Below are 26780 nucleotides of genomic sequence, written 5' to 3'. Positions count from 1 at the left end.
TACTTCAGTTATGACTTTCATCAGGTAAATGTCTGGGTTCAAATGTTCACCATCAAATCTGAGGAAGCAAAGTTGTGTTTTCGCCCAAAAAAGTTTATTCATTATTCTTTCTGTTTTGATAGAGCCATTAGCTGTGTAATATATTGGCTGAATGCATAAGATTGAGTACAAATAAAATCAGTGATGAAAATTTAAATATAATTAATATTTTTCTGGGAATTATTAGTTTTTTTTATTAAATGTTACAAATCTTTAAAAAAGTGTTTAAATTAACATTATATGTTTACTTAATAGTAATTCATGTTGTGATGTTCATGTTTTTTTAATAATGTCATTATGTGACACATTAAGTAGGAATTTGGACTCAATGAATATTTTGTAATCTTAATAATTACATGATTTGCTCATTAATTCATATAATTAGTCACTAATAATTATGTAGCAATATTTTCTGAGAAAAAGCCCAAATAAAAATGCCCCAAATAAACAATTAAAAGATTAATTATCCTTTTAGACAGTGATGTAGACAACACACAAAAAGTGGCCTTTCAAAACGTTAATTTTGTATGTTTTAATTCGATGACTCTAATCATTAATTCATTTCTTCAAAATTAAAATTAAATGATATATTCATATTTATTCTTCTCATTTGTGTCTGAGGTTTTAAACGCGATTGGAGCGCGTGTATTTTGGCCACGCCTCCTCATCAGCTGACAGCGCGCGTGACACACTTACTCTACTGACTTCCTTGCGAACACAAGCGAGCGGAGCATCAGAGTAAAAGTATGTGAATTAACGGTAAGTGTGTTTTTAAAACTACAGCCGGTGATCACGTCCCTCTCATGATCCGGTATCTGTAAGATGAGTGAATAAAGAGTTTGATCCGCACTTCTGGTGTTTTTGTTTACCTTCTGTTGTAACAGTGTAAAAGCATCGCTTGTTGTTTTAAAAACTGTGCCATTATGTGTTGAATAATAATAAATAACAAAAAATATTAATAAAGCAGATGTTGACAGAGCTGGCTGTCCATTTACATGGGAGGTTTCTTTGTCTGGAAAATATGTTTGACAGTACAAAGTTAAATACTGTGTCATAAAAAGAGATAAAATGTGTTCAAAAGGGCAATGATTGTTGGGTCATTGTATTTCATGGATGTCAAGTCAGTTTATTTGTATAGCACTTTTAATAAAACTTATGAAAAAGTACCTAAAAAGTGCACGTTATTGACGTTTTCATAATTATATAGGTGCTAAAGAATAGGCTAATCATAGAATATTACTTTCAGAAAGTGTGCATCATACTAATTTCTACTAAATTATACTAAATTCTTTTTAATAATATTTTTTGGAAGTACTTTCTGTTTTGCATGCAGTCTGTTTGGGTTTGAGATGTCCAATTAATAAATTAGGTCAAAATGATTCATTTGAAAACCTTGCATTACTGCATTACATTATTTAAGTTGTCACAGTACATAATAATAACGTTTTGTTCTCTTATGGAAGTTTTTTCTGTTTGTATGTGGTGTGTGTGTGTGTGTTGAAGATGTCCAGTGGATAAAATCAAACCAATATGATCCACTAGCAAGACCTGATAGTTCTGGTTTCTCTTCACAGGGTGTTTTTAAGTGTCGGGTGGGATTTCGGGAGAGATGCCGTCCAATAAGAGTGTCTCAGAAGCCCCGATCACACAGTTTGCGAACTGCAGGATACTGAAGGATCACAAGCTGCAATGGTAACATATGATGACACACCTCTGATTTCTTTACAATTATGATTATAGTTTTATATTACAATTTTCTTAGTGTAAGAAGTTTGTTGCAAATAGTACATAGTCACATGCATTCTCACATATTAAGCTGCCCTTCACAATGTTGGAAAATATTATATGCTAATGACTTTGTGTAATTATTTGTTCCATATAAAAACCTGGTTAAAACGTTAAGAGCTGTAATTAACTCCAGATGAAATATGCACATTTTCTACAGTGATTTTGAAAGGCAATCTTTGTGTTTGTAGGGAAGACCTGTGGGTTCGTGAGGGCAAGATTTTGAACCCGGAGAAGCTGTTTTTCGATGAGGAGGGTTTTGCGGATCACAAAGTTGACTGCGAGAATAAAATCATTGCACCTGGATTTATAGATGTACAGATAAATGGTAAACAAGACCAGCATAAGACTAATGTAGAAGTGCACAGCAGGTTGACATTGTTACATTCACCAGTTTATGTAGAAGTCTCTGTGTTCTTACTGATACCTTGTAATGCTAAGCTCCTGCCGTCTTCTCACTCATAGGTGGATATGGCATCGACTTCTCTCAGGCCAGCAGTGACATCAGAGGAGGCGTGGCTCTGGTGGCCAAAAAGATTCTAGAACACGGTGTCACTTCCTTCTGCCCGACCCTCGTCACGTCTCCACCAGACATATACCATAAGGTACAATCCATACATCAATAACCACTTTTCATTAGTCTCTTGAACGCTCAACCACACACACAAATACATCTCTGCTCTTTTTCCATGAGATTTTAGAGTATCTGAGACTGCATCTAGGAATAAAATGCGTTGCAATAATTATGTCTTTGTGCTCTTATGTTTACCAAGACTGCATTAATTTGATCAAAAATAGAGTAAAAATAGTAATATTATGACCAAGTCTGCATTTATTTGATCTAAAATACTGTAAAAATAGTAATATTATGACGAAGGCTGCATTTATTTTATCAGAAATACAGTAAAAACAGTAATATTGTGGCCAAGGCTGAGTTATTTGATCAGAAATAAAGTAAAATAGTAATATTATGACGAAGGCTGCATATATTTGATCAGAAATACAGTATAAATTGTAATATTGTGGCCAAGGCTGCGTTATTTGATCAGAAATGCAGTAAAATAGTAATATTATGACCAAGGCTGCATTTCTTTGATCAGAAATACAGTAAAAATAGTAATATTGTGGCCAAGGCTGCGTTATTTGATCAGAAATGCAGTAAAATAGTAATTTTATGACCAAGGCTGCATTTATTTGATCAGAAATACAGTAAAAATAGTAATATTATGACCAAGGCTGCATTTATTTGATCAGAAATACAGTAAAAATAGTAATATTATGACCAAGGCTGCATTATTTGATCAGAAATACAGTAAAAAAAAAAAAATAATATTATGACAAAGGCTGCATTTATTTTATCAAAAGAACAGTAAAAACAGTAATATTGTGGCCAAAGCTGCATTATTTGATCAGAAATACAGTAAAAATAGTAATATTGTGGCCAAGGCTGCGTTATTTGATCAGAAATGCAGTAAAATAATAATATTATGACCAAGGCTGCATTTATTTGATCAGAAATACAGTAAAAATAGTAATATTGTGGCCAAAGCTGCATTATTTGATCAGAAATACAGTAAAAATAGTAATATTGTGGCCAAGGCTGCGTTATTTGATCAGAAATGCAGTAAAATAGTAATATTATGACCAAGGCTGCATTTATTTGATCAGAAATACAGTAAAAATAGTAATATTATGACCAAGGCTGCGTTATTTGATCAGAAATACAGTAAAATAGTAATATTATGACCAAGGCTGCATTTATTTGATCAGAAATACAGTAAAAATAGTAATATTATGACCAAGGCTGCGTTATTTTATCAGAAATACAGAAAAAAAAAATTTGTAATATTATGACCAAGGCTGCATTTATTTGATCAGAAATACAGTAAAAATAGTAATATTATGACCAAGGCTGCGTTATTTGATCAGAAATACAGTAAAAATAGTAATATTATAACCTAGGCTGCATTATTTGATCAGAAATACAGTAAAAATAGTAATATTGTGGCCAAAACTGCATTATTTGATCAGAAATACAGTAAAAATAGTAATATTGTGGCCAAGGCTGCGTTATTTGATCAGAAATGCAGTAAAATAGTAATATTATGACCAAGGCTGCATTTATTTGATCAGAAATACAGTAAAAATAGTAATATTATGACCAAGGCTGCGTTATTTTATCAGAAATACAGTAAAAAAAATAATAATAATATTATGATGAAGGCTGCATTTATTTTATCAGAAGAACAGTAAAAACAGTAATATTATAACCTAGGCTGCATTTATTTGATCAGAAATACAGTAAAAATAGTAATATTATAACCTAGGCTGCATTTATTTGATCAGAAATACAGTAAAAATAGTAATATTATGACCAAGGCTGCATTTATTTGATCAGAAATACAGTAAAAATAGTAATATTATGACCAAGGCTGCATTTATTTGATCAGAAATACAGTAAAAATAGTAATATTATGACCAAGGCTGCATTTATTTGATCAGAAATACAGTAAAAATAGTAATATTGTGGCCAAAGCTGCGTTATTTGATCAGAAATACAGTAAAATAGTAATATTATGACCAAGGCTGCATTTATTTGATCAGAAATACAGTAAAAATAGTAATATTATGACCAAGGCTGCGTTATTTTATCAGAAATACAGAAAAAAAAAATAGTAATATTATGACCAAGGCTGCATTTATTTGATCAGAAATACAGTAAAAATAGTAATATTATGACCAAGGCTGCGTTATTTGATCAGAAATACAGTAAAAATAGTAATATTATAACCTAGGCTGCATTATTTGATCAGAAATACAGTAAAAATAGTAATATTGTGGCCAAAACTGCATTATTTGATCAGAAATACAGTAAAAATAGTAATATTGTGGCCATGGCTGCGTTATTTGATCAGAAATGCAGTAAAATAGTAATATTATGACCAAGGCTGCATTTATTTGATCAGAAATACAGTAAAAATAGTAATATTATGACCAAGGCTGCGTTATTTTATCAGAAATACAGTAAAAAAAAAAATAATAATATTATGATGAAGGCTGCATTTATTTTATCAGAAGAACAGTAAAAACAGTAATATTATAACCTAGGCTGCATTTATTTGATCAGAAATACAGTAAAAATAGTAATATTATAACCTAGGCTGCATTTATTTGATCAGAAATACAGTAAAAATAGTAATATTGTAGCCAAGGCTGCGTTATTTGATCAGAAATACAGTAAAATAGTAATATTATGACCAAGGCTGCATTTATTTGATCAGAAATACAGTAAAAATAGTAATATTGTGGCCAAGGCTGCGTTATTTGATCAGAAATACAGTAAAAATAGTAATATTGTAGCCAAGGCTGCGTTATTTGATCAGAAATACAGTAAAATAGTAATATTATGACCAAGTCTGCGTTTATTTGATCAGAAATACAGTAAAAATAGTAATATTGTGGCCAAGGCTGCGTTATTTGATCAGAAATACAGTAAAAAATAGTAATATTGTAGCCAAGGCTGCATTATTTGATCAGAAATACAGTAAAAATAGTAATATTATGACGAAGGCTGCATTTATTTGATCAGAAGAACAGTAAAAACAGTAATATTATAACCTAGGCTGCATTTATTTGATCAGAAATACAGTAAAAATAGTAATATTATAACCTAGGCTGCATTATTTGATCAGAAATACAGTAAAAATAGTAATATTGTAGCCAAGGCTGCGTTATTTGATCAGAAATACAGTAAAATAGTAATATTATGACCAAGGCTGCATTTATTTGATCAGAAATACAGTACAAATAGTAATATTGTGGCCAAGGCTGCGTTATTTGATCAGAAATACAGTAAAAATAGTAATATTGTAGCCAAGGCTGCGTTATTTGATCAGAAATACAGTAAAATAGTAATATTATGACCAAGGCTGCATTTATTTGATCGGAAATACAGTAAAAATAGTAATATTGTGGCCAAGGCTGCGTTATTTGATCAGAAATACAGTAAAAATAGTAATATTGTAGCCAAGGCTGCATTATTTGATCAGAAATACAGTAAAAATAGTAATATTATGACGAAGGCTGCATTTATTTGATCAGAAGTACAGCAAAAATAGTAATATTGTGGCCAAAGCTGCGTTATTTGATCAGAAATACTGTAAAAATAGTAATATTGTGGCCAAAGCTGCGTTATTTGATCAGAAATACAGTAAAAATAGTAATATTATGACAAAGGCTGCATTTATTTGATCAGAAGTACAGTAAAAATAGTAATATTTTAGCCAAAGCTGCGTTATTTAATCAGAAATACAGTAAAAAAATATATATATATTATGACGAAGGCTGCATTTATTTTATCAGAAGAACAGTAAAAACAGTAATATTGTGAAATATTATTACAATTTAAAATGACTGTTTCTATTTGAATATATTTTAAACTATAATTTATTCCTGTGAATCAAAGCTGTATTTTCAGCACCATTACTCCAGTCTTCAGCATCACATGACCCTCAGAAATCAGTCTAATACTGATCTGCTGCTCAGTTTTTAATATTATCAGTGTTGCGAAAAGTTGTGCTGCTTTATCTTTTAGCACCAGTAATGTTGCAGTGTTTTTCTCCACAGGTCATTCCTGAGCTCAAAGTTCAGGATGGAGGACCTGAAGGGGCAGGAGTTTTAGGTAAGATGTACACAGACATAGTGTACACTGTGCACACAAAATAAATAGACTTTATTTACTTTATTCAAATTGTAATGTGAGTTGACCAGGATTATTAAACTAAAACTGAAACAATAAAAACAACTTTTTACTACTTGAAATAAAATAAACGTTAACTGAAATTAAGTACCATATAAAAACATTTCTCATTTTTATTTAGTTTAAATTGATTTACTAAAATAACTGAAATAAAAACAAAAAAATATATATATAAAAAACTAATAAAATGACAAAAACAGACAATAAAATTACTAGAACTAGAAAAACAGAAATAACATTGGTGTTGACATTTGTCTAGTTCTGTTGATATTTTATTTCACAAATTTGATTTGATTTGATTTGATTTACTGCAAAATGAATTTTTAAAATGATTTTAATCCCGGTTGTTTCAGGGATTCATCTGGAGGGGCCATTCATCAGTGAAGAGAAGAAAGGTGCTCACCCACTGAAGTTTCTCCGCACTTTTAAAGCAGGTGGTGTGGCCGACCTAATGGAGACTTATGGGCACCTGGACAATGTTGCCATGGTAACCCTTGCACCAGAACTGGCCAATAGCGCAGCAGCAATCCGTGAACTGTCAGGAAGAGGCATAGCAGTGTCACTTGGTGCGTATGTAATTTCTTATTTATTATTAATTTCTCAACTGGCTGAGCATTTCCAAAAAATGTCCTCTGTCCAGGTCACTCTATGGCTGATCTCTCTCAGGCTGAAGAGGCTGTGCAGAATGGAGCCACGTTCATTACACACTTATTTAATGCAATGTTGCCTGTTAGTATTACACACATATTAATGTAAAGGCATACACACACATATGCACATTCAGTAATTAGCAGGTAATTGCATTAGATCAGATACTGTGAGTTTGTGCACACTTATACATGTTTAAAATAACATCATATTCCTAGTACGCTACCGTACCATGAAAATAAATAAATTTAATCATTTTAAAACTTGAATCTGCATACCATGGATGACGCATGCTATTTTGTTTTGTTATAGTTTCATCATCGAGACCCGGGCATTGTGGGATTGCTCACAAGTGATCGTGTTCCACCAGGTCGGACGGTTTACTACGGTATGATCGCAGATGGGATACACACACACCCTGCAGCGCTGCGCATCGCACACAGAGCTCATCCCGCAGGTATTCACACACACACGCACACACACAAAACTACAAACCTGTACATAATACTGACTATATATATATGACAATACAAATTAGTTTAATGAAATGCATGTCAGGTTTTCACTGTATTAAAGTTAATGTGTGTGTAAGAATAGAGTATGTGTGTGTGGCAGGGTTGATGTTGGTCACTGACGCTGTGACGGCGATGGGTCTTCCTCCTGGTCGACACACACTCGGACAGCAGCAAATAGACATCCAGGGGCTTCATGCTTACGTCGCAGGTCTGCGTCATGTTCTATCTGCTTTCAGTGTGTAGCAAGTTAACCCAGATGCATCTTAAATTTGGTGACAAATTGCTTGTATGTCAGTTGAAGCAGTGTTGAGTTTGACAGTTTCTATTTACCTTTTTTCTTTTTTAGATTAATTCGATTTAGAAAGTGAAAGGCATTTCAAACCATACAGAAAAGTTTGAGTAAAATTCTTTGTAATACTGTTGCTGGTTGCTGATTGTAGGGTTGTTTTAGAGTATTTTTAATTATTTAGTCTAATTGTTTTAATATAATGTTATTTAAATAACAAGGTGGAGTTAAAAAAGATATAAGTTTGGGTTATATTGATTCATAAAGAAAAATAACAGTTTTTTTAATGAATATATTTTAAAATGTAATTTATTCCTGTGACGCATTACTTCAGTCTTCAGTGTCACATGATCCTTTGCTGCTTAATATTTTTGTGAAAACTGTTTTTCAGGACACTGTGATGAATATAAAGTTCAAAAGAACAGCATTCATTTGAAATGGAAATCTTTTGTAACATTATAAATGTCTTTACTGTCAATTGTGTTCAATTTAATGTGTCCTTTCTCAATTGAAAGGATTAATTTCTTTTAAAAAAAACTTACTGACCCCAAACTTTGAATGTTAGTGTATTTTAGTAGATAAGATTTTGGAAAAATTATTTTATTGATCCATATTATATTGTATTATTTTGTGATATTTTATTATGCATTTTTATAATTATGTTATTTTACTGTGAAATGCTTTGCATGGTATTATTATGTATTGCTCTTATTCATAAAAGGATTTTGAGTGTTTTGTTTACGTAGATGCGTGGTGCTATACAAGAAAAAATTCTCTAATTTTTTGTAGCATGTTTTTATTCATTCATTCTTGATTTCAGGCACTACAACTTTGAGTGGCAGCATTGCGACCATGGACATGTGTGTGAGACACTTCAGAGAGGCATCAGGTCAGTGTGTGTTTGTGTGCCTGATTACACTTGCATGTTCACTGTGTAGGAATCCCGAGGACATCCACTGCATGTTATCCCATTATGTGACTGTGTGTCCATCATAGAGGTTTTATACTGATGTGTCTGTGTGTGTAGGTTGCACAATAGAAGCTGCATTAGAAGCTGCATCGCTGCATCCTGCTCAGCTGCTGGGTATCAGTCACAGGAAGGGAACACTGGAGTACGGCACTGATGCAGGTATAAATGCGTCTTTTGGGGCTTATTTTAAATTTTATTGAATTTTTATTTTATAAAATTTACATAGTTGCTTATTAAAGGAATAATTCACTCAAAAATGACAATTTGTGGAAAGTCTACTCACCCTCAAGCCATCCAAGATGTAGATGAGTTTCTTTCTTTATCAGAACAGATTTGGAGAAATTTAGCATTTCGTCACGATCCTCTGCAGTAAATGGGTGCCATCAGAATGAGAGTCCAAACATGCCTTAATGATGGATTTGTTTCTTACAAACACAGATTTTCACTACCAGACATTAACTGATGAAATGGAGTGGTGTGGATTATTGTGATGTTTTTATCAGCTTTTTACTTTTGGTAAAAGAAATCACCTGAGGGCGAGTCAATTTTAAGCAAATTTTCATTTTTGGGTGAATTACTCCTTTAAACTCATACACAATTTTCAAAAAATATCATGCACATTTAATGTGTTAATAGCATATCACAGCATTACCACTTTTGCTTTGATTTCCTTGTCATCAAATGTGATCATCTTTGTTGGAGAAGAATATACTACATATACTAGAATATATGAAGATCTAACTGCACATTTTGGGGGTCATTAACAGTTAAATATTAAAGTTATTGGAAATTAAAATAACTCTTTTGAATTTGGATGTATTTTAAAATTAATTTAATTAAGGTTAAAAGGGTTAAAAGTCGGAATTTAAAAAATGTATATTTTATTTTATTTATTATTAGTGGTTAAGGCATTATTGTGTCCACTGGATAGATGATGTGTTCACAATAAAGTGTTTTTGATATGAAATGCCTATTTTTGTGTTGTTTTGTAGATTTTGTAGTGCTTGATGATACACTGACAGTCAGGGAAACCTACATTGCTGGACAGCAGGTCTGGAGGAAGTGACATCATCTGGAAGACCGTCTTCTACTGGGATCGTTAGAGTTTTTTTGTTAGAATTTCTTTCTCTCTTTGGACTTGGATCACCAAAAAGATGCATTACTGCAAAAACATATGTGTTATTCTCATAAATTTGAATTCTATTGATTAATTCCTGAATATAAAAAACTACTCCATGTATACAAGCACCATTATGACACACTTTATGCTCATGTGCTGTAGCATAATGCATCTTGGGGCATTTAAAAAGAGCCAGAATCATTTTTATCACATACTGTGTGTATGGATTTCGAACACAAATATAACTTGTTCAAATATGAAAGGCAAAAATAAAAAAAATCTCAATGGTCCAGTTATTTCAGTAATAACCTACATAATTCAATGCTCCCAATCTAATGTGAAACTGGACAGTTTAACCAACTGATTTCAATAATGTTTATATTCTATTCTTTTTATTTGTTCACATTTGTAAGGTTTTATCATTTTTTCAGTATAATAAAAATGTTCCTTTATTGATAAACATTTATTTTTGTGAGTCTGAATGAAGAAAACACATATATGGATGTATTTACTATAAATTACTGTAGTATTTTTCATGTGTCAGAATAAAACAAAAATGCAATGAAACTCGTGTTTTTATGCGTCTAAATACTATCAACTAACTCTAAATGTGTATGTCTGTAGTTCTTACTCTTTAATGAACTGTGTGTGTGTTATTGAGTTCACATCTCTGATCTCAATGTTGCACCTTCATCTTCTATACTGGAACCCAGTCCCCTGAAAGACAAAACATAATTAATCTCACTCACACAGCTTTATTTATTCAGTTAGATGATAAACTGCATGTTGTCAGGATTTTAGATGAATCGCAGTGTGTGTGTGTTTCAAAACAAAGTGAGCCGCTTGGTTTTGAGACATGGCCAGTGATCCATATGGTATTTCTCTCACCATCCTCCATCATCTCCACTGGGCGCATCTTTGCAGTGAAATGAAGCCGGTAACTGCACTAAGAGGAGCAGTACCAAAGCCCTGACAGCCTGATTCATGTTTCTTCATCACCTGTCATTAAATACCCACGCACATGCCAGCACCTGACTATTTCACCATCAATCGCTTTCAAAATCCCACGACCCTCAGTTCCTGCTTTCCGCGCGTCACTGACCAATCAGCGGAGGTCACACTAGGATGTGGGCGGGGCCTCACAATCTATACCTCAGGACAGACTCTTTTATTTTATTTTATTTTATTCAATAATTGTTAACTATTCTAGGTATATGTTTGTATTATGTTCTCAATAATGAATTTAATAAATAAAAAGACATCTTTGTATTCATCTTGTAAGCATTCATGAATAATTAATGTAATGACTGTAATGTTAAGTTTATAATAATAATAATAATTAGTTACATTTATATATTGCTTTTCTGGGTACTCAAAGCGCTTTACATAGAAAGGGGGGATCTCCTCATCCACCACCAGTGTGCAGCATCCACCTAGATGATGTGACGGCAGCCATATTGCGCCAGAACGCCCTCCACACACCACCTTACTGGTGGAGAGGAGACAGAGTGATGAAGCCAATTAGTGTATGGGGATGATTAGAAGGCCATGATGGTCAGAGGCCAATGGGAAATTTGGCCAGGATGCTGGGGTAACACCCTACTCTTTTCAAAGGACATCCTGGGATTTTTAATGACCACAGAGAGTCAGGACCTCGTTTAACGTCTCATCTGAAGGACGGTGCTTGTTGACAGTATAGTGTCCCCGTCACTACACTGGGGCGTTAGGACCCACACAGACCACAGGGTGAACACCCCCTGCTGGCCTCACTAACACCTCTTCCAACAGCAACCTAGTTTTCCCAGGAGGTCTCCCATCCAGGTACTGACCAGGCTCAACCCTGCTTAGCTTCAGTGGGCAACCAGCCTTGGGCTGCAGGGTGATATGTATGGTGACTATTTTTTTATACTAGTTTGTTTCTAATTACTTTCTCTCCATTATGCATATGGAAGATTGTAAATACATATATAAATATAGATAGATAAATAAATAAATATATACAGGTGCATCTCAGAAAATTAGAATATGGTGAAAAAGTTCATTTTTTCTTGTAACTTATTTCAAACAGTGAAACTTTCATATATTTTAGATTCATTACATGTAAAGTAAAACACTTCAAAAGTTTTTTGTTTTAATTTTGACGACTAGAGCTTACAGCTCATGAAAGTCAAAAATCAGTATCTCAAAATATTAGAATATTTCCTAAGATCAGTCAAAAAAAGGATTTGCAAAGCAGAAAAGTTAAAGTATGTTCTTTAAAGTATGTTCATTTATGCACTCAATACTTGGTCGGGGCTCGTTTAGCACAAATTCCAGCATCAGTGAGGAATGGCATGGAAGTGATCAGCCTGTGGCTCTGCTGAGGCACTATTGAGCCTTCAGCTCGTCTGTATTTGATCGACTGTTTCTCATCTTTCTCTTGAAAATATCCCATAGATTCCATATGGGGTTCAGGTCAGCCATGTTGGTTGGCCGATCAATCACAGTAATATCATGGTCAGCAAACCACTTGGAAGTGGTTTTGGCACTGTGGGCAGGTGTTAAAGTCCTGCTGGAAAAGGAAATCAGCATCTCCATAAAGCTTGTCAGCAGATGGAAGCATAAAGTGCTCTAAAATCTCCTAGTAGACAGCTGCATTGACCTTGCACTTGATAAAACACAATGGACCAACACCAGAAGACGTCACGGCAGCCCAAATCATCACTGACTGTGGAAACTTCAAACTGGACTTCAAGCAGCTTGGATTCTGTGCCTCTTCAGTCTTCCTCCAGACTCCAGACCTTGATTTCCAAATGAAATACAAAATGTAAATTTATCTGAAAAGAGGACTTAGGACCACTGAGCAACAGTCCAGATCTTTTTCTCTTTAGCCCAGGTAAGATGCTTCTGACGTTGTCTCTGGTTCAGAAGTGGCTTGGTAGCCCTCTTCCTGAAGACGTCTGAGTGTGGTGACTCTTGATGCACTGACTCCAGCTTCAGTCCACTCCTTGTGAAGCTCTCACAAGTGTTTGAATCGGCTTTGCTTGACAGTATTCTCAAGCTTGCTGTCATCCCTGTTGCCTGTGCACCTTTTCCTACCCAAGAGATTAACATTTCAGCTTTTATTTACAGGTATTTTCATCTGGATCTGATACACAATTTAGAAGATAGCACCTTTTGTTTGAACCCACCCATTTTTCATATTTTGAGCATGTTAAGCTCCAGATTGTTAAGACTGCACCAGACAGCCAGCTCCTTAACCTCCTGTCTGTAAGCAGACTCGTCACCATCCTGAATGGGGCCAATGACTGTGGTGTCGTCTGCAAACTTCAGGAGCTTGACAGAGGGGTCTTTAGATGTGCAGTCGTTGGTGTAGAGGGAGAAGAGCTGTGGGGAGAGAACGCAGCCCTGAGGAGCTCCAGTGCTGATGGTTCGAGTGCTGGATGTGAATTTGCCAAGCTTTACTAACTGCTGTCTGTCTGTCTGTCTGTCAGGAAGCTGGTGATCCACTGACAGACAGAGGTGGGGACCGAGAGCTGAGTCAGTTTATTCTGAAGGGTTTCCGTGATGATGGTGTTAAAAGCGGAGCTGAAGTCTACAAATAGGATCCTCACATAAGTCCCTGGTCTGTCCAGATGCTTCAGGATGAAGTGCAGTCCCATGTTGACTGCATCATCCACAGACCTGTTTGCTCTGTAGGCAAACTGCAGGGGGTCCAGACAGTGATGTCCTTCAGATAAGCCAAAATCAGTCTTTCAAATGATTTCATGGCCACAGATGTTAGAACAACAGGTCTGCAGTCGTTAAGTCCTGTAATTTTGGGTTTCTTTGGGACGGGGATAATGGTGTATACTGTATATACATGTTGTTTCTTGTATCATTCAGAGGTTTGATGTGGTAAAGAATAATATTTTATTTATATTTTTATTTGTCTATTTTTCATAATATTTAAGAATTTTTCCTCTGCTTTGTATTTACTCTACATGTTTTCTATTACGTATTCAGTAATAGACATGAAACAAAAAAAAAAAATATATATATATATATATATTGCGTGTGTGTAGGGGTGGTAACATTTTCACCTCGCTTTATGAGCATGTGTTTATATTTTAATTTTAAGATTAACTACTTAACATTAATAAAAAATACACAATTCAAATGTAAAGTACTACGGTAGGAACCATGTGCTCGGTGTAAAGTCAGACACGGTCAGTAAACACAGTCGCGCCTCTCTGTCACAGAGGAGCATGAGGAGGTGTCCTGTCCTCTAACATCACACTGCTGCCATGCACTCATAAAAGTTGTGTAAGTTGTGTTTATGTCAACTGCTGTCATCGTGAGTACATTTAACATACATGTTTTTATATTTTGAAAATACTCAATATAAAATAACGTAACACTTTATTTTAAGCTGTCCTTGTTGCACACGTTACATGTACTTTCTATTATAATAACAAAAAATGTGCGTAATTACATGCAAGTAACCCTAACCACATAGTAAGTACATGTATTTAATTAATATTACTCAGTGCTTAAATGTATAATTAAGAAGGATACCTTAAAATAAAAGTGTAACCAAAATAACTCAAATATCTTATATTTTATTTTGATATTATTTTATTATTTGGTTTATTTATCTGTAGTTGTCATCCATGCACACCAGTCATATTGATTTTTTTTAATATTATAATTTTTCAATTTTTTTATTTTATTACTTGCATTATTTTAATTTATTCCACTCAAATTATTATCCAACCACATCAGCCAACTTGATTATGTATATAAATAAAAAAAATATTTGATTGTTTTTTATTTGATTTAATTCGACTGAATTGTTTGTCCATAGGCGGTGGCTGTGTTTCTGTCATCTGATCCGAGCAGGAATGGTGGGCTATGATCCAGACTCCCCCGGCACGGCTCTCTCCCCAGAGGAAGCTGCTCTGGCCGGGTCAGCGGCAGGTATGGTCACCCGTGCCCTCATCAGCCCTCTGGATGTCATCAAAATCAGATTTCAGGTAACAACTTTCATTTCGCGGAGCCAAAGGGCTCTGGAGTTTCCGAACTGTTTTTCTCTACATAATAATGAAATGAAAACATAAATATTAACACATTCAACTAAAGCTGTTTTCATCCACAGCTAACACAGCAGTCTCTGTTCTAGTACATCTGATTCATTTGAGCATCATCGTGCCTAAAACATGAGTCACGTTTTCCTGTGGAATTTTAGCACCACTCCCAAATCCACGGCTGCACTGAGCATGCTCAGTTCAAAGAGGCCTGTTCATCTGCTTTAGACTGGTTATAAATGCACAGAAGATGCAGTCTATCAGCTTGAATTCGTTTGTTTTGTAGTTTCTCTGCCATAGCAACTGAGGGACAGGCCTCCAGGTGGCAGTGTGTTACACTTTTAGCCTTTCTCAAATCTTCACATTCAGACTGGTTTTATTGTGGCACAGCAGGATCGTTTTGACTGTTTTGTGCATGCTGCAGTTGCAGATCGAGAAGGTGTCCTGGAGGAGTCGTCAGGGAAAGTACTGGGGTTTATGGCAGGCCACACGCTGTATTATGACTGAAGAAGGACTTCCTGCTTTCTGGAAAGGTCACATTCCTGCCCAGCTGCTCTCTGTGTGTTATGGGGCTGTTCAGGTATTTGGAGATAAATAATATGTATTCATAATATATATAACATTTTCATGAGGCCAGAATCATCTTCCTGTTTAATTATTAAGCCACATTAAAAAATGTTTTTGTCCTTAAATTGAACTTGAAATTGTAAACTGACCCTATTGTAAGGGTAGAAAAAGTTTCTCTTCTGCTACGATTTTGTTTAAAAAATATTCTATTCTATTCTATTTTGTTGACATAAATAAATATACATTGTCCTGATCAGTATTATTTTAGTATTATTCATATACTATAGTATTTATTCATATTTTGAATTAACGTTTATGTTTATATTTTCAGTTTTAATTTTTTGTAATTTTAATTAATGTTTTAATTATTTTATCTACTTCTGTTATTTTTTTTATTTGTTTTATATTTTAATTGAGCTTTCAATTTTTTTATTTCACTGTTTTATTTGTTAATATTTTCAATTGCTTATGTGTGTGTACTTGTGCCATTTTTATTTCTTTTTTTCTTTGTTCTATTCAATTTCTAATTCATTTTTATTTCAGTTTTTGTTATAGTCATTTTTATAAACAAATATTTATTTCAATTATCAACATTTCTCATTTTTGCTTACTTTTTTGAGTTAAAGTTTTTTATTTGATATGTAATGTTTTATTTCAGTTACTGGAAATGTTTTTTTTTTATAGTTTTAGTTTATATTAGTAATGCTGGTATGTTGATGTAGCAATAAACCAATATAAATGTTCTATTATATTATATTCTGCTTTGATCTTGTAGCAGTAAATGAATTAATATTTCATTTTGTTATATTCTATTGTAGACATGTAGCTGATTTTATTTAGTAATTTAGAAAGATAGACCAAACGTTTGTGGTCATCCTTCACACTGTTTCTCTTTTGTCGTTTTTTGTTTTAGTTTGCGAGTTTCGAAGCCTTGACAGAGCTGGTCCATAAGAAGACGAGCTATAACAGCCGGACACCAGGAGCGCATTTCATCTGCGGCGGTTTGGCAGCCTGCTCCGCCACCGTCGCCTGCCAGCCGCTGGATACCCTCCGCACACGCTTCGCTGCTCAGGGCGAACCCAAGGTCAGGGGTCAAACCTCAGGAGTGTGATATTACCTGTTGCAAAATCATTTTAATGTGCTTTGTCTGAATGCATCTGAAAGTGTGGACAAGTAAAAGAAACGCATTAAAAAATAACAGAATAAATCGCAAGTCAAGTATCAGTGCAAAATCCCTGCATTTCTCTTTTTGGTGAGCTCTAATGAAACCACGACTCAAAGGCTTTCTCATATGTACAGATCTATCGTAACCTCAGACATGCTGTGGCCACAATGTTCCGCACAGAGGGGCCCTTCACCTTCTACAGGGGCCTCACACCCACCCTAGTGGCAGTGTTTCCATACGCAGGCCTGCAGTTTTTCTTTTATAATATCCTGAAGAATCTTCTGGAGCCACAAGACACCAAATCTAGAGGTCAGAGCATGTGGTGTTATTTCAGTTTTGTATGTGCTAGTATGATATTTATTAATATTTTGAATAGGCTTTTATTTATTTGTTTGTTTGTTTAAACAAAATTCTTTATTTTTTTATTCAGCCAGTTAGCTTTTATTTTTATATTTTCAGTTTTTACTTTTATTTTAGTTAAAAAGTTTTTGTGATTTTGTTATGTGCATTTTTTACATTTGAATTGTTTTTTAGTTAGATTTAATTTTTATTTTAGTTTTAGTAATTTTAGCACTTCAACATAAACATTTTCCCCAGGTTTCACAAACAAGTCTTGAGCCTAGTCCCAGACTAAAATGTAAGTCTGAGCTGTTTCAACTGAAAAAAAACTCCACTGATTGATCTTAAAACGTATCGATGCCTTTGTTTTGTCTCAGGGTGGACACCAGTAATGTTTTTTTTCTAAGGCAAGTTCATAAAAATTACTTAAATGTCCTAATTGAACTATGGCCTAATGAAAGGCCTGTGAATCCAGGCCTTTATTTCATTTAAGTTTTCAAGGCAACATTTCTCATTTTCTGTTAAGATTTTTAAATGCTTTCATATAATATTTATGTTTTATTATTTATTTCAGCTGTATTTAAAGAACCTGAAACTATTTCTTATAGTTTTAGTTTACATTATCAACACTGTTCTTAAAGCACATATCCATGAATCAACATTGAATTTAATCCTTGTGTAAGGTGCATTCTGTCCTGGTGTTGATGTTGCTGTGGTGTCTTGTCTGTTTTCAGGAGGTTTACACAGTCTGATCAGCGGTAGCTGTGCTGGAGTCATCAGTAAAACAATCACGTATCCCTTTGATCTGATTAAAAAGAGACTACAAGTGGGTGGGTTTGAAGAGGCAAGGATGAAGTTTGGACAGGTGGGTGGAGCGCTGTAGTGGTTAAAGATCTGAGCTGCTAACCAAAAGACTGTAGGTTCAGTGTGCCTATAATAACTATTTCTGCTTGCTAAACTAACTTCACTATTACTGTTGTTAATGTCTAAACCCTAAGGCATTCCACTTCTGCTGATTCATACCTGTATTGTAGGCATTTCTGAGCTGAATACACTTTAGCTCAAAATGTTAGGGTCTATAAGACACTTTTTGAAAGAAATTAAGCAAATTGATCAAAAGTGACAGTGAAGACATTTGTAATGTTACAAAAGATCAACATTTATCAAGGAATCCCGAAAAAATATTAAGCAGCACAGTTGTTTTCAACATTGCTAATAATAATAAATGTTTTTTGAGCAGCAAATCAGTATATTAGAATGATTTCTGAAGGATCATGTGACACTGAAGACTGGAGTAACGATGCTGAAAATCCAGCTTTGCGTCACAGGAATAAATTATATATTCAAATAGAAAACAGTTATTTTATGTCGTAATAATATTTCGCAATATTGCCGTTTTTACTGTGTTTTTGATCAGACAAATGCAGCCTTGGTGAACATAATAAAAGACTTCTTTGTTGTTTATCTGTTATACAAATAAATTGTCTGTATACAAATGTTATACAAATGAAAATTCCTGTATTTTCTGTGCAGGTACGGACATATCATGGATTTGCAGACTGTGTGGTGAGGATTGGCAGAGAGGAAGGGCTCCGGGGTTTCCTTAAGGGTCTCTCCCCCAGTCTATTGAAAGCCGCTCTGTCCACGGGCTTCACCTTCTTCTGGTACGAGTTCTTCATCAATGCCATTGTCAGCCTCAAGAGCAGCTAGTGAGCAATGAGGGAAACCTTACAGAGGTCCTTGAAAGACATTTTAGATCATCAGATGGAACTCAGTGTGTGTTTTATGGTGTGTAGATGTATTAGGACGTAAAGTAAAGAGGAACCAGTAGCTGCTCTCAAAACACAGGCTCTGAGTCAGGAGCTGTTTTACCACACCAGATTTTTTACCTCTGACTCGCTCTACTAAAGCCTTGAACTGAACAATCAGCTGAAATGTACATGAAACAGTGAACTCTACCTCTTGTCTCTCTCAACTGGAGACTGGAAAAACATTGTTACACATATTAAGATTTTAAATTTAACTTTTGTCATAATGTCTGTATGTTTTGGTTTGTACTCTGCACTAGGATCTATTTTATTGTTTGTATACATAACACTGGAAATCAGAATGTTTTAACTTACTAGCTTTTGCAGTTTTGCATTTAAAAAACATACTCAATACAGTGCATGAAATATTCAGTCATCTGTTTTCTACAGTTTAATTTCAGGTTTTTTGTTTGTGTGTGTGCTTTATGTCATTGTTAAGGTTTTTAAACAGTGAATGGTCAAAAATGTTATGGATGAAATTTAAAAAAATGTTATGCTCCATATTAACGGATGGATGAAGATTGTTTGGACCAGTTTGAACTTATGTTTCCTGTTACTCTGGCATTATTTGTGCCCATATTTACGCATTTTTATTGTATTTCACTGACATTAGTAAAAACAAACTCTCTTCTGAGGATCATAGTGGTTTTACTTTTACACCTGTGTACTCATATACAAAAACACATCGCTTTCATATTACAAAGATGTATGGCATACAAATGGGTGACATGTAAGATTAAAAAAAACAACTATTTTTCTAATAAAATTATTTTATTTTAATTTTCGTTGTTGTCCTGTTCAGCTTTAATGTTTGGAGAATTGATTATTTCATATAAAAATGTTTCCTAATTATTAGATTATCTTTAGTTATATTAAGATTCCTCAATAATGTTAAAAAGCCAAAAAAATGTCAATGTTAATGGACAAAGTTAATGTTAATATTATTGTAAAAAAAAAAAATTGTTAACAAAAAATGTCATTAATTTTATAACCAAAACACAAACACAAGGTAAAAATATAATGTTTTAATTTAATTTTTGTAAAAAAAAATTTTTCAGATTAAAATCAACTGAGTAAACTTCAACCATTTCTTCATTTTTTGGACTCTGTTTATGCTGGTTTTAGATTAAACAGCTACGAAATCTCATAAACTTGTCTGAATATTTATCACATCAAACCTTTCGGCTTTCTGCGAAAATGTAGCCTACAACAACAGACAAAAATAAGATTTGTAACATATTGGTAACAAAAATAAAAAATCACTGTGTTACAGTCAAGTATATTATAGTGGAATGACATATCGATACCTTACTGTAGTAGGGTTTCAAAATTAACCCACGAAATGATTTACTATGAATAAACATTAACCATGTGCGACATCCTGGGAACTCTGTACTCAACCCTACATAGGCCTAATGTGACTGAATAATTAGGGTGCGGCCACATTTACCTTTGTATTGAGAAATTCCGTGAGCGAAATCCGTTCATATCAAGAATTAGAATCCAAGCGATTTGGTATTTTGCGTGAGGCGAAATGTTTTCCCGCGCGTTTTCCGCATCAAATTGACTTTTTGTTCAACATTAAACACTAATTTTACCTTTGTTGAAACTGCTTAGTTTGGAATTAGCCTCTCAGTAAGCGATTTTTGCATAGGCTACACCTATTGACAAACAATGGCCGATTTTCTTGCCCGCGAAATTTGCGTATTTCGCTAATATGTCCACTCCATATAAAATCCTTAGCCTACTCATGTTACATACATAATATTTTCATGATAATCCAAAGATAGCTATGACATTGGTTACTCCTGCCCATGTTGGCTAAAGAACACTATTTTAACAGAGTAGGCCATATCTCCAATATATACCAAGAAGTTAATGACAGTCATGAAGGTCACCACCACCAGATCATCCCACTGACAGCGTTTACAATCTGTTGGACGTGAGTTTTTGTCAAACGCATACAGTGGCCAGATAACAACAGCGGTTGCATACATAGCCACGGCCAGTATGTTGAAGCTAATGACCACTTTGTCAAAAGAAACTGGAAAGATGGAAGACAGCTTGGCGATGGTGAGGAAAATAATCAACAATGAAAAAATGAAGCATAAGGAGTAGACGCCCACGCACCACTCTGTTCCCGGAGACTTCTTATATTCGACGGGACTCAAAGACATAAATATGATGCAGGCGACGAATGTCTCCAGGATCTTGAGGAGACCAGGAACGGTGGTGAGAAAACCGCTGGTTTCACCAGGTCTTTTGTGGACCAACCAGACTTCGACGGCGTACAGCCCAAAACACAACCAGGACACCGCAGATGCCCCGATCTGCCTGGGGCAGGAGGAGCAGGCGAAGAACGTGGGGTAGATTATTGCAATGGTGACCATCATAAGTGTGGCCAACATAGCAAAAGCCATGGTGAAGTCTTCCCATGAAATAGGCACTTTGCTGTTCAGGTTGGTAAACTCCAAAATGATGATCAGGAAGGTTGTGAAACAGCAGAAGCACCAGCAGAACATGCACCAAGCCCAATGGGACTTGGCTTCATTCGGGATTCCCGCTGATGCCGCCAATGCAAAGCAGATGCAAGTTAGAACCACCTCCACCATCCGAACAATGCCAATAGGCAGAATCAGTGATCTGAAATCCACGTGCAACATGACAAAACTGTTTCAGGAATCCCAAAGCCTTTGTTTCTTTGTTTTTTTCAGATTTCCAAAGCTTCTGATTTCTCATAACCGTGTTACATTCTTCTGAGCTTCTTTGTGCAGTTTCACTGTGCCATAAATATCAACAAATCCATAACAAATCCAGTTTCTCCTCACGTCGTCCTGCGTAATTTGTATTGCACAGGGAACCTTGAAAAATCAATAGCCAAAAGTTCCTCTTTGTGGTAAAACTTCAGTTCTTTCTCAGGTGGCAGCAAACATGTTTGATCATGTTGACACTATCAAACTATCAGTCGAGCCATTTCGAGCTTATCGCATTTATGACCCTTCTCCAGTTTCTCATTGGTTGCTGGTCTGCTGTTGTCGTATGAGCTGATTCCAAACTCTGAACTCTGGTCTCGAGCCAGGCTCCTTCTATAATCACCTTCACCTATGGGCTTAAGTCCCACATCAAGACACCTTCTGGTTCTTAAACAGGAAACAGGAATGTTTAATTAGGATTATTCTTTTACTTGTGCTGATAACAGGATAGGCCAAGAATGTTTTACAGTTAAAGCAAACAATGTTGCAGAATGCTTTCTTTGTCTACGGCTTGTAAAGTAATTTAGAACTTTTCTCTTTATTTCTCAACATCTTCAGTTTTATTTGCTACCAAAGCCCATTTCTACCACATAATAATCAAAATTGTGACATAAAAAGTTGAAAATATGAGATATAAAGTCATAGTTATGACATAAATGTTGAAATATTGAAATACAAAGTCATATTTATGATATAAAAAGTTGAATTATGACATGAAAAGTCAAAATTATGAGATAAAAAGTCCTATCAAAAGCCATCAAATTAACATTTTTCACTAGCATATGACAACCAGAAGGTGTCACATTACACCTTTTAACTGTTTTGCTTCTGTCTGCATGTGTGTTGTTTTAAATGCCAGCTGCTATTTTCATGTTGAAATCCAGGTTAAAATATAATAGTATTGATGATAAAACAAAAACAACAACAACAACAAAAAGTTGTGTTCAAGATACATTTTTAAAAACTAAAAAAACAACAACAAGAACAACAACAAAAAATACTTTAATAATTTAATTGTTTGCAGTCAGCTGGTCATGATAATGACTTGACCGTACATTGTTATCCTATTAGTTTGTGTTTAAACTGAAGTGTTACTGGAGATTAAAGTATACTTGCACTAGCTGGCAAACTATAATCTGACAGAATTTGAAATAGAGCAAAGATATTACAGGTAATTTAATGCAAAAAAGTGCACATATTCACCTCAGTCAACTTGAAATGGCATTCATATATTGTAATGCATTTCTGAATGAAACAGTATTTCTCAAATATTTGCTGTTATTTCTGTAAGCATACATCCGTGTTAGCATACATCCGTGTTAGCATACATCCGTGTTAGCATACATTACATAAGCGTTCGTCTGAGTCATTGTTAGGATCAAAGATCAATATTACGCTGATATTGAATGTTACAGTTTTGATGCCATAAATGGCATACATAATGATGGAGATGAATTGATATGTTTTCTCTCTTTCGCTTTCTGCAGTTTCACTGGATGGTTTGTTTGCAAACAACAGCAGAAGCGACAGAGAATGACAAATGTCTATGAAACATAATGCATAAACACACACACATAAAATTCATGTTATTCAAGAGTATTATATATTTGTCATACAAAAATGTTTATTTGTAATAATTCTGAAAAAGCCAACATTTCTAAGGATTAATAGTAATAAACTGCCGGTCAGTTTGCCAGTCAACAAAATAAGTTTGGGCATATTTAAAACTACCTATATAACAACTGTACTTCTCATCCAAGCTGATGCCAGGTTACATTCAATAGATTTTATATTTCGCAACTTACAAATGAGGAACATCACAAGCAATTTATCACTCAACCGTTATGGTTTTCTAGGCAGGTGAAACAAACACCAGACGCACTGAGTAAACCGTATCCACGATGTAGACGATCAGATTGATGCAAGTCATGCAGAACACAACAACCAGGCTGTCCCAGGGACAGTGATTGCAGACTTGAGGTCTTGGATTGTTCTGGAAACTGTAGATAGGCCATATCACCACAGCTGTAAAGTACATTAAAACCGCCAGTATGTTGTACCCCGTCAGACATTTGTCCAGCGGGATGGGGATTCGAGCCAACAACCTGCCGATGGTGAGGATGATGATGAGGAGAGCAATGATGAAGCAGATTGAGTAGACGGCCACACACCACTGGAGCCCATGGAACCTGCTGTAAAAGGCCGAATTTAGAGAGATAAAGATGATGCAGGCCACGAACGCCTCCAGGACCTTCAGCAAGCCCGGCACAGTGGACAGGAACCCGCTGATCTCCCCGGGTTTGGCTCGGGTCAGTCCCACCTCGGCTGAGTACAGGCCAAAGCACACACAGGACATCACTGCGGCTGCAATCCTGACCGAATGTGAGGAGAGTACGAAGAAAGTGGGGTAGATGACCGAAGCGGCCAACAGCATAAGCGTGGACAACATCGCAAAAGCCGTTGTGAAGTCGTCCCAAGAGATGGGCACCTTGGCATTGAGGCTGGTGAACTCCAGGATGATGATGAGGAGGGTCATGAAACAGCAGAAGCACCAGGTGAACATGCACCAGGCCCAGAATGAAGAGCTGTTGTGGCCTTCAGAAGCCACCAGGCTGAAGGTAATGAGCGTTAGCGCAAACTCAAAGAGGCGGATTATTCCCACCGGCACGGTGAGAGATTGAGTGTTCAGGGTTACCATGATGATGGTGCTGTTCCTCCTTAAATGTCACTTAAATTGATATTCCACCTTGATTTTGATGCCTTCAGCCTTCAAAATGTTGTCTTCTCATTGACTCCTCTCTCTCATACTCCCAAAATTTCTTTGCTTTTCGGTTGCTTTCTCGGTCGTTGTCCGTATCAACTCCAGGTTAGTCTTCACATACTAATCTCACCCAGAAGGGAAGCGGTCCAGGGAGTGGCCACATCCTCTCATTACTCATTACCTTATCAGTAACACCTCCGTAGATTGGCCCTGGTTTGTAAATGTCCAGTCAGTGTGAAGTTCAAATGAGTGGAATGTGAACATAAGAAACTGGGTGGACCCAGAAATGTCATTGCTAAATAAAATGATAAGCATCTGAATACTCAAGGTGGAGGGAAGAAATTATGGGTTTGATTTTTGTTCTGTAAATTACTAGAGCAAAACGAGGCTATAAAAGATGGAAAGATATGCACCGAAGATGAGACATTAAGGTCTTCTGATGCAGTTTATTTCTGCTATGAAATCCTGAAGAAATCATGTTCAGCTTCTCTCCATGACATATGCACCTAACCTGGCAGCTTTTACCATGCAAAATTACACACGATCTGAGCTTTCTCTTTATATAAAGCAAACGCATATTTTACGTAGATATGCTTTTCTGTCATTCACATTTCTTATTGGTTTTTTTCGTTTGTTTTTTTCCCTAAATATTGTTTATATTTTGACCTTTGAGCTTATTTTAGGCGTGAAAGGTGGTATAGAAATGACATTTTGTTTTTGTTTTGTTTTTATATGTTTTGTGTTTGTTCATTTTAATGTGCTTTCTTGTCATTTTGGTTGCTTATTGTTGTTTTATTCTTTTAAATAATGTTTATATTTTTAAATATGGAACTGTTTTGTGTGTGTGTGTGTGTGTGTGTGAAAGGTGTGAATTGATGTTGTATATTTATTTTTATATGCTTGTTTTGTGATTTTTTGTTGCTTATTATTGTCCCCCCCCCCCCCATGTTTTATAAATTTAAATTTAAAATTTTGAGTTTAATTTTAAAGGTGCTATAGAAAACAAGTTTGTACTTTATTTTACCGCATGTCTACTTACAGTGTACTTACCTAAAAGTACCACATTATAAGGTAATTACGAGTGTTAAGGTGAGGGTTAGGGGTAGGTTCAGGGTTATTACTAGTTATAGTTAACTACATAGTATGTGCATGTGAAGTAGGCCTGTAAAATAAATTGCTACTTTATTTTCTATATGCATTTTTGTCATTGCTGATCCCTGTTATTGTTTTTATATGTTTTATTCTCTGAATAATGTTTATATTTTTGAACTGCATTTTATGTATAAAAGGTGCTATAACATGTTAGAGTACTAGCCTTACTTTGCATTAGCTAAAATCATCTTTGAGGTCCAAATATCCAACTAATTATTGATCATCTGCTGCTAGAAGTTTCACCACTGTAAACTCTTTATCCCAGTTGTTTGATTGGGTCATGAGATCATAGTTTGTGAAACATTTCATTTCCAAAGTATGCTTTCACCACTGTACCTTAGTTATTGTCTTATACAGAGAAGTGAATTCTATTGCAGTAGAAAAGCAAACAAATGAGGTTGTGTGTCTCTACAGGGATGTGCTGGAGAAACAGAAAAAATGTGCAGGACTTTGACCTTACTGTAATTGTGTACAGAGTGAGATCACACCTATTGACACAGATATAAACTCTTAGAAATGCCTCTGTCTCATTTTAAATATAAAATTAAGCCGTATATTTTAAATATGTATGTTAAATATACGAGTATTGAGTAAATAATCTCAGTGCATTTGACTACATATTTTTTTATTGATATCAATGGAAAAAAATTCACAACTCACCTAAAATATTGCCTTATCTCATGTTTTCAGATATTTTGCATTTAGGCTACTACAGTATAATTTCAGTGTGTTTCATTACAACTTCACATTTGCATCATTGTGTTTTCCTGATGATTTAACTGCTAAACTGCAACTAGAGATATTACATTTGTTTTTACAGGCATAACAGACATCATCTCTTAACGACCCACAATATCACAATAGTGTTTAATTTGAAGATAAGATCCGATTTAAAATAAAAGGGTTATCATGGATAGTGGAATATTTAACATTAAGTGCCATTGGGAAATTAAGTCTATTATGATTTAAAAAAAAAGTTTGTGAAAGAGTATATTATGAAATGTTTGCTTTGTTTTTGTTCAATATTACAAAATGATTAAATACAATTGAGAGTACATGAAATAAAAA

At 34.9% G+C, this 26780-nt stretch overlaps 3 protein-coding genes across 5 annotated transcripts; 2 read left to right on the top strand and 1 right to left on the bottom strand.

Moving 5' to 3' along the window:
* Window positions 1–712: 712 nt before the first annotated feature.
* LOC306868790 (N-acetylglucosamine-6-phosphate deacetylase) lies at window positions 713–10686 on the top strand. 2 transcript variants are annotated; one of them, XM_079415166.1, is made up of 12 exons: window positions 713–783; window positions 1614–1731; window positions 2016–2152; window positions 2290–2429; window positions 6451–6505; window positions 6937–7149; window positions 7224–7312; window positions 7544–7688; window positions 7847–7954; window positions 8853–8921; window positions 9060–9161; window positions 9995–10686. In XM_079415166.1, the coding sequence occupies exons 2-12, from the start codon at window positions 1649–1651 to the stop codon at window positions 10066–10068; spliced, it is 1215 nt and encodes a 404-aa protein (XP_079271292.1). In that variant the 5' UTR covers window positions 713–783; window positions 1614–1648; the 3' UTR covers window positions 10069–10686. The 2 variants fall into 2 exon arrangements, with proteins under 2 accessions (XP_079271292.1, XP_079271291.1); XM_079415165.1 differs by having other exon boundaries at window positions 725–798.
* Window positions 10687–14317: 3631 nt separating this feature from the next.
* LOC306868796 (mitochondrial thiamine pyrophosphate carrier-like) lies at window positions 14318–19994 on the top strand. 2 transcript variants are annotated; one of them, XM_079415174.1, is made up of 7 exons: window positions 14318–14406; window positions 14948–15116; window positions 15592–15747; window positions 16648–16818; window positions 17034–17208; window positions 17973–18103; window positions 18772–19994. In XM_079415174.1, the coding sequence occupies exons 2-7, from the start codon at window positions 14985–14987 to the stop codon at window positions 18946–18948; spliced, it is 942 nt and encodes a 313-aa protein (XP_079271300.1). In that variant the 5' UTR covers window positions 14318–14406; window positions 14948–14984; the 3' UTR covers window positions 18949–19994. The 2 variants fall into 2 exon arrangements, with proteins under 2 accessions (XP_079271300.1, XP_079271301.1); XM_079415175.1 differs by having other exon boundaries at window positions 14326–14437; window positions 18772–19831.
* Window positions 19995–20729: 735 nt separating this feature from the next.
* Window positions 20730–24639, bottom strand: LOC306868335 (uncharacterized protein). The gene is made up of 4 exons (XM_079414439.1): window positions 23658–24639; window positions 22006–22155; window positions 21789–21880; window positions 20730–21716 (listed from the first exon to the last, which is right to left on the bottom strand). The coding sequence occupies exons 1-4, from the start codon at window positions 24495–24497 to the stop codon at window positions 20849–20851; spliced, it is 1950 nt and encodes a 649-aa protein (XP_079270565.1). The 5' UTR covers window positions 24498–24639; the 3' UTR covers window positions 20730–20848.
* Window positions 24640–26780: the final 2141 nt, after the last annotated feature.

Source organism: Barbus barbus (assembly GCF_936440315.1).
Source record: "Barbus barbus genome assembly, chromosome: 4".
Lineage (NCBI taxonomy): Eukaryota > Metazoa > Chordata > Actinopteri > Cypriniformes > Cyprinidae > Barbus > Barbus barbus.
The sequence above is the reverse complement of the archived record's forward strand: the minus strand, read 5'-3'. Positions and strand labels throughout refer to the sequence as shown.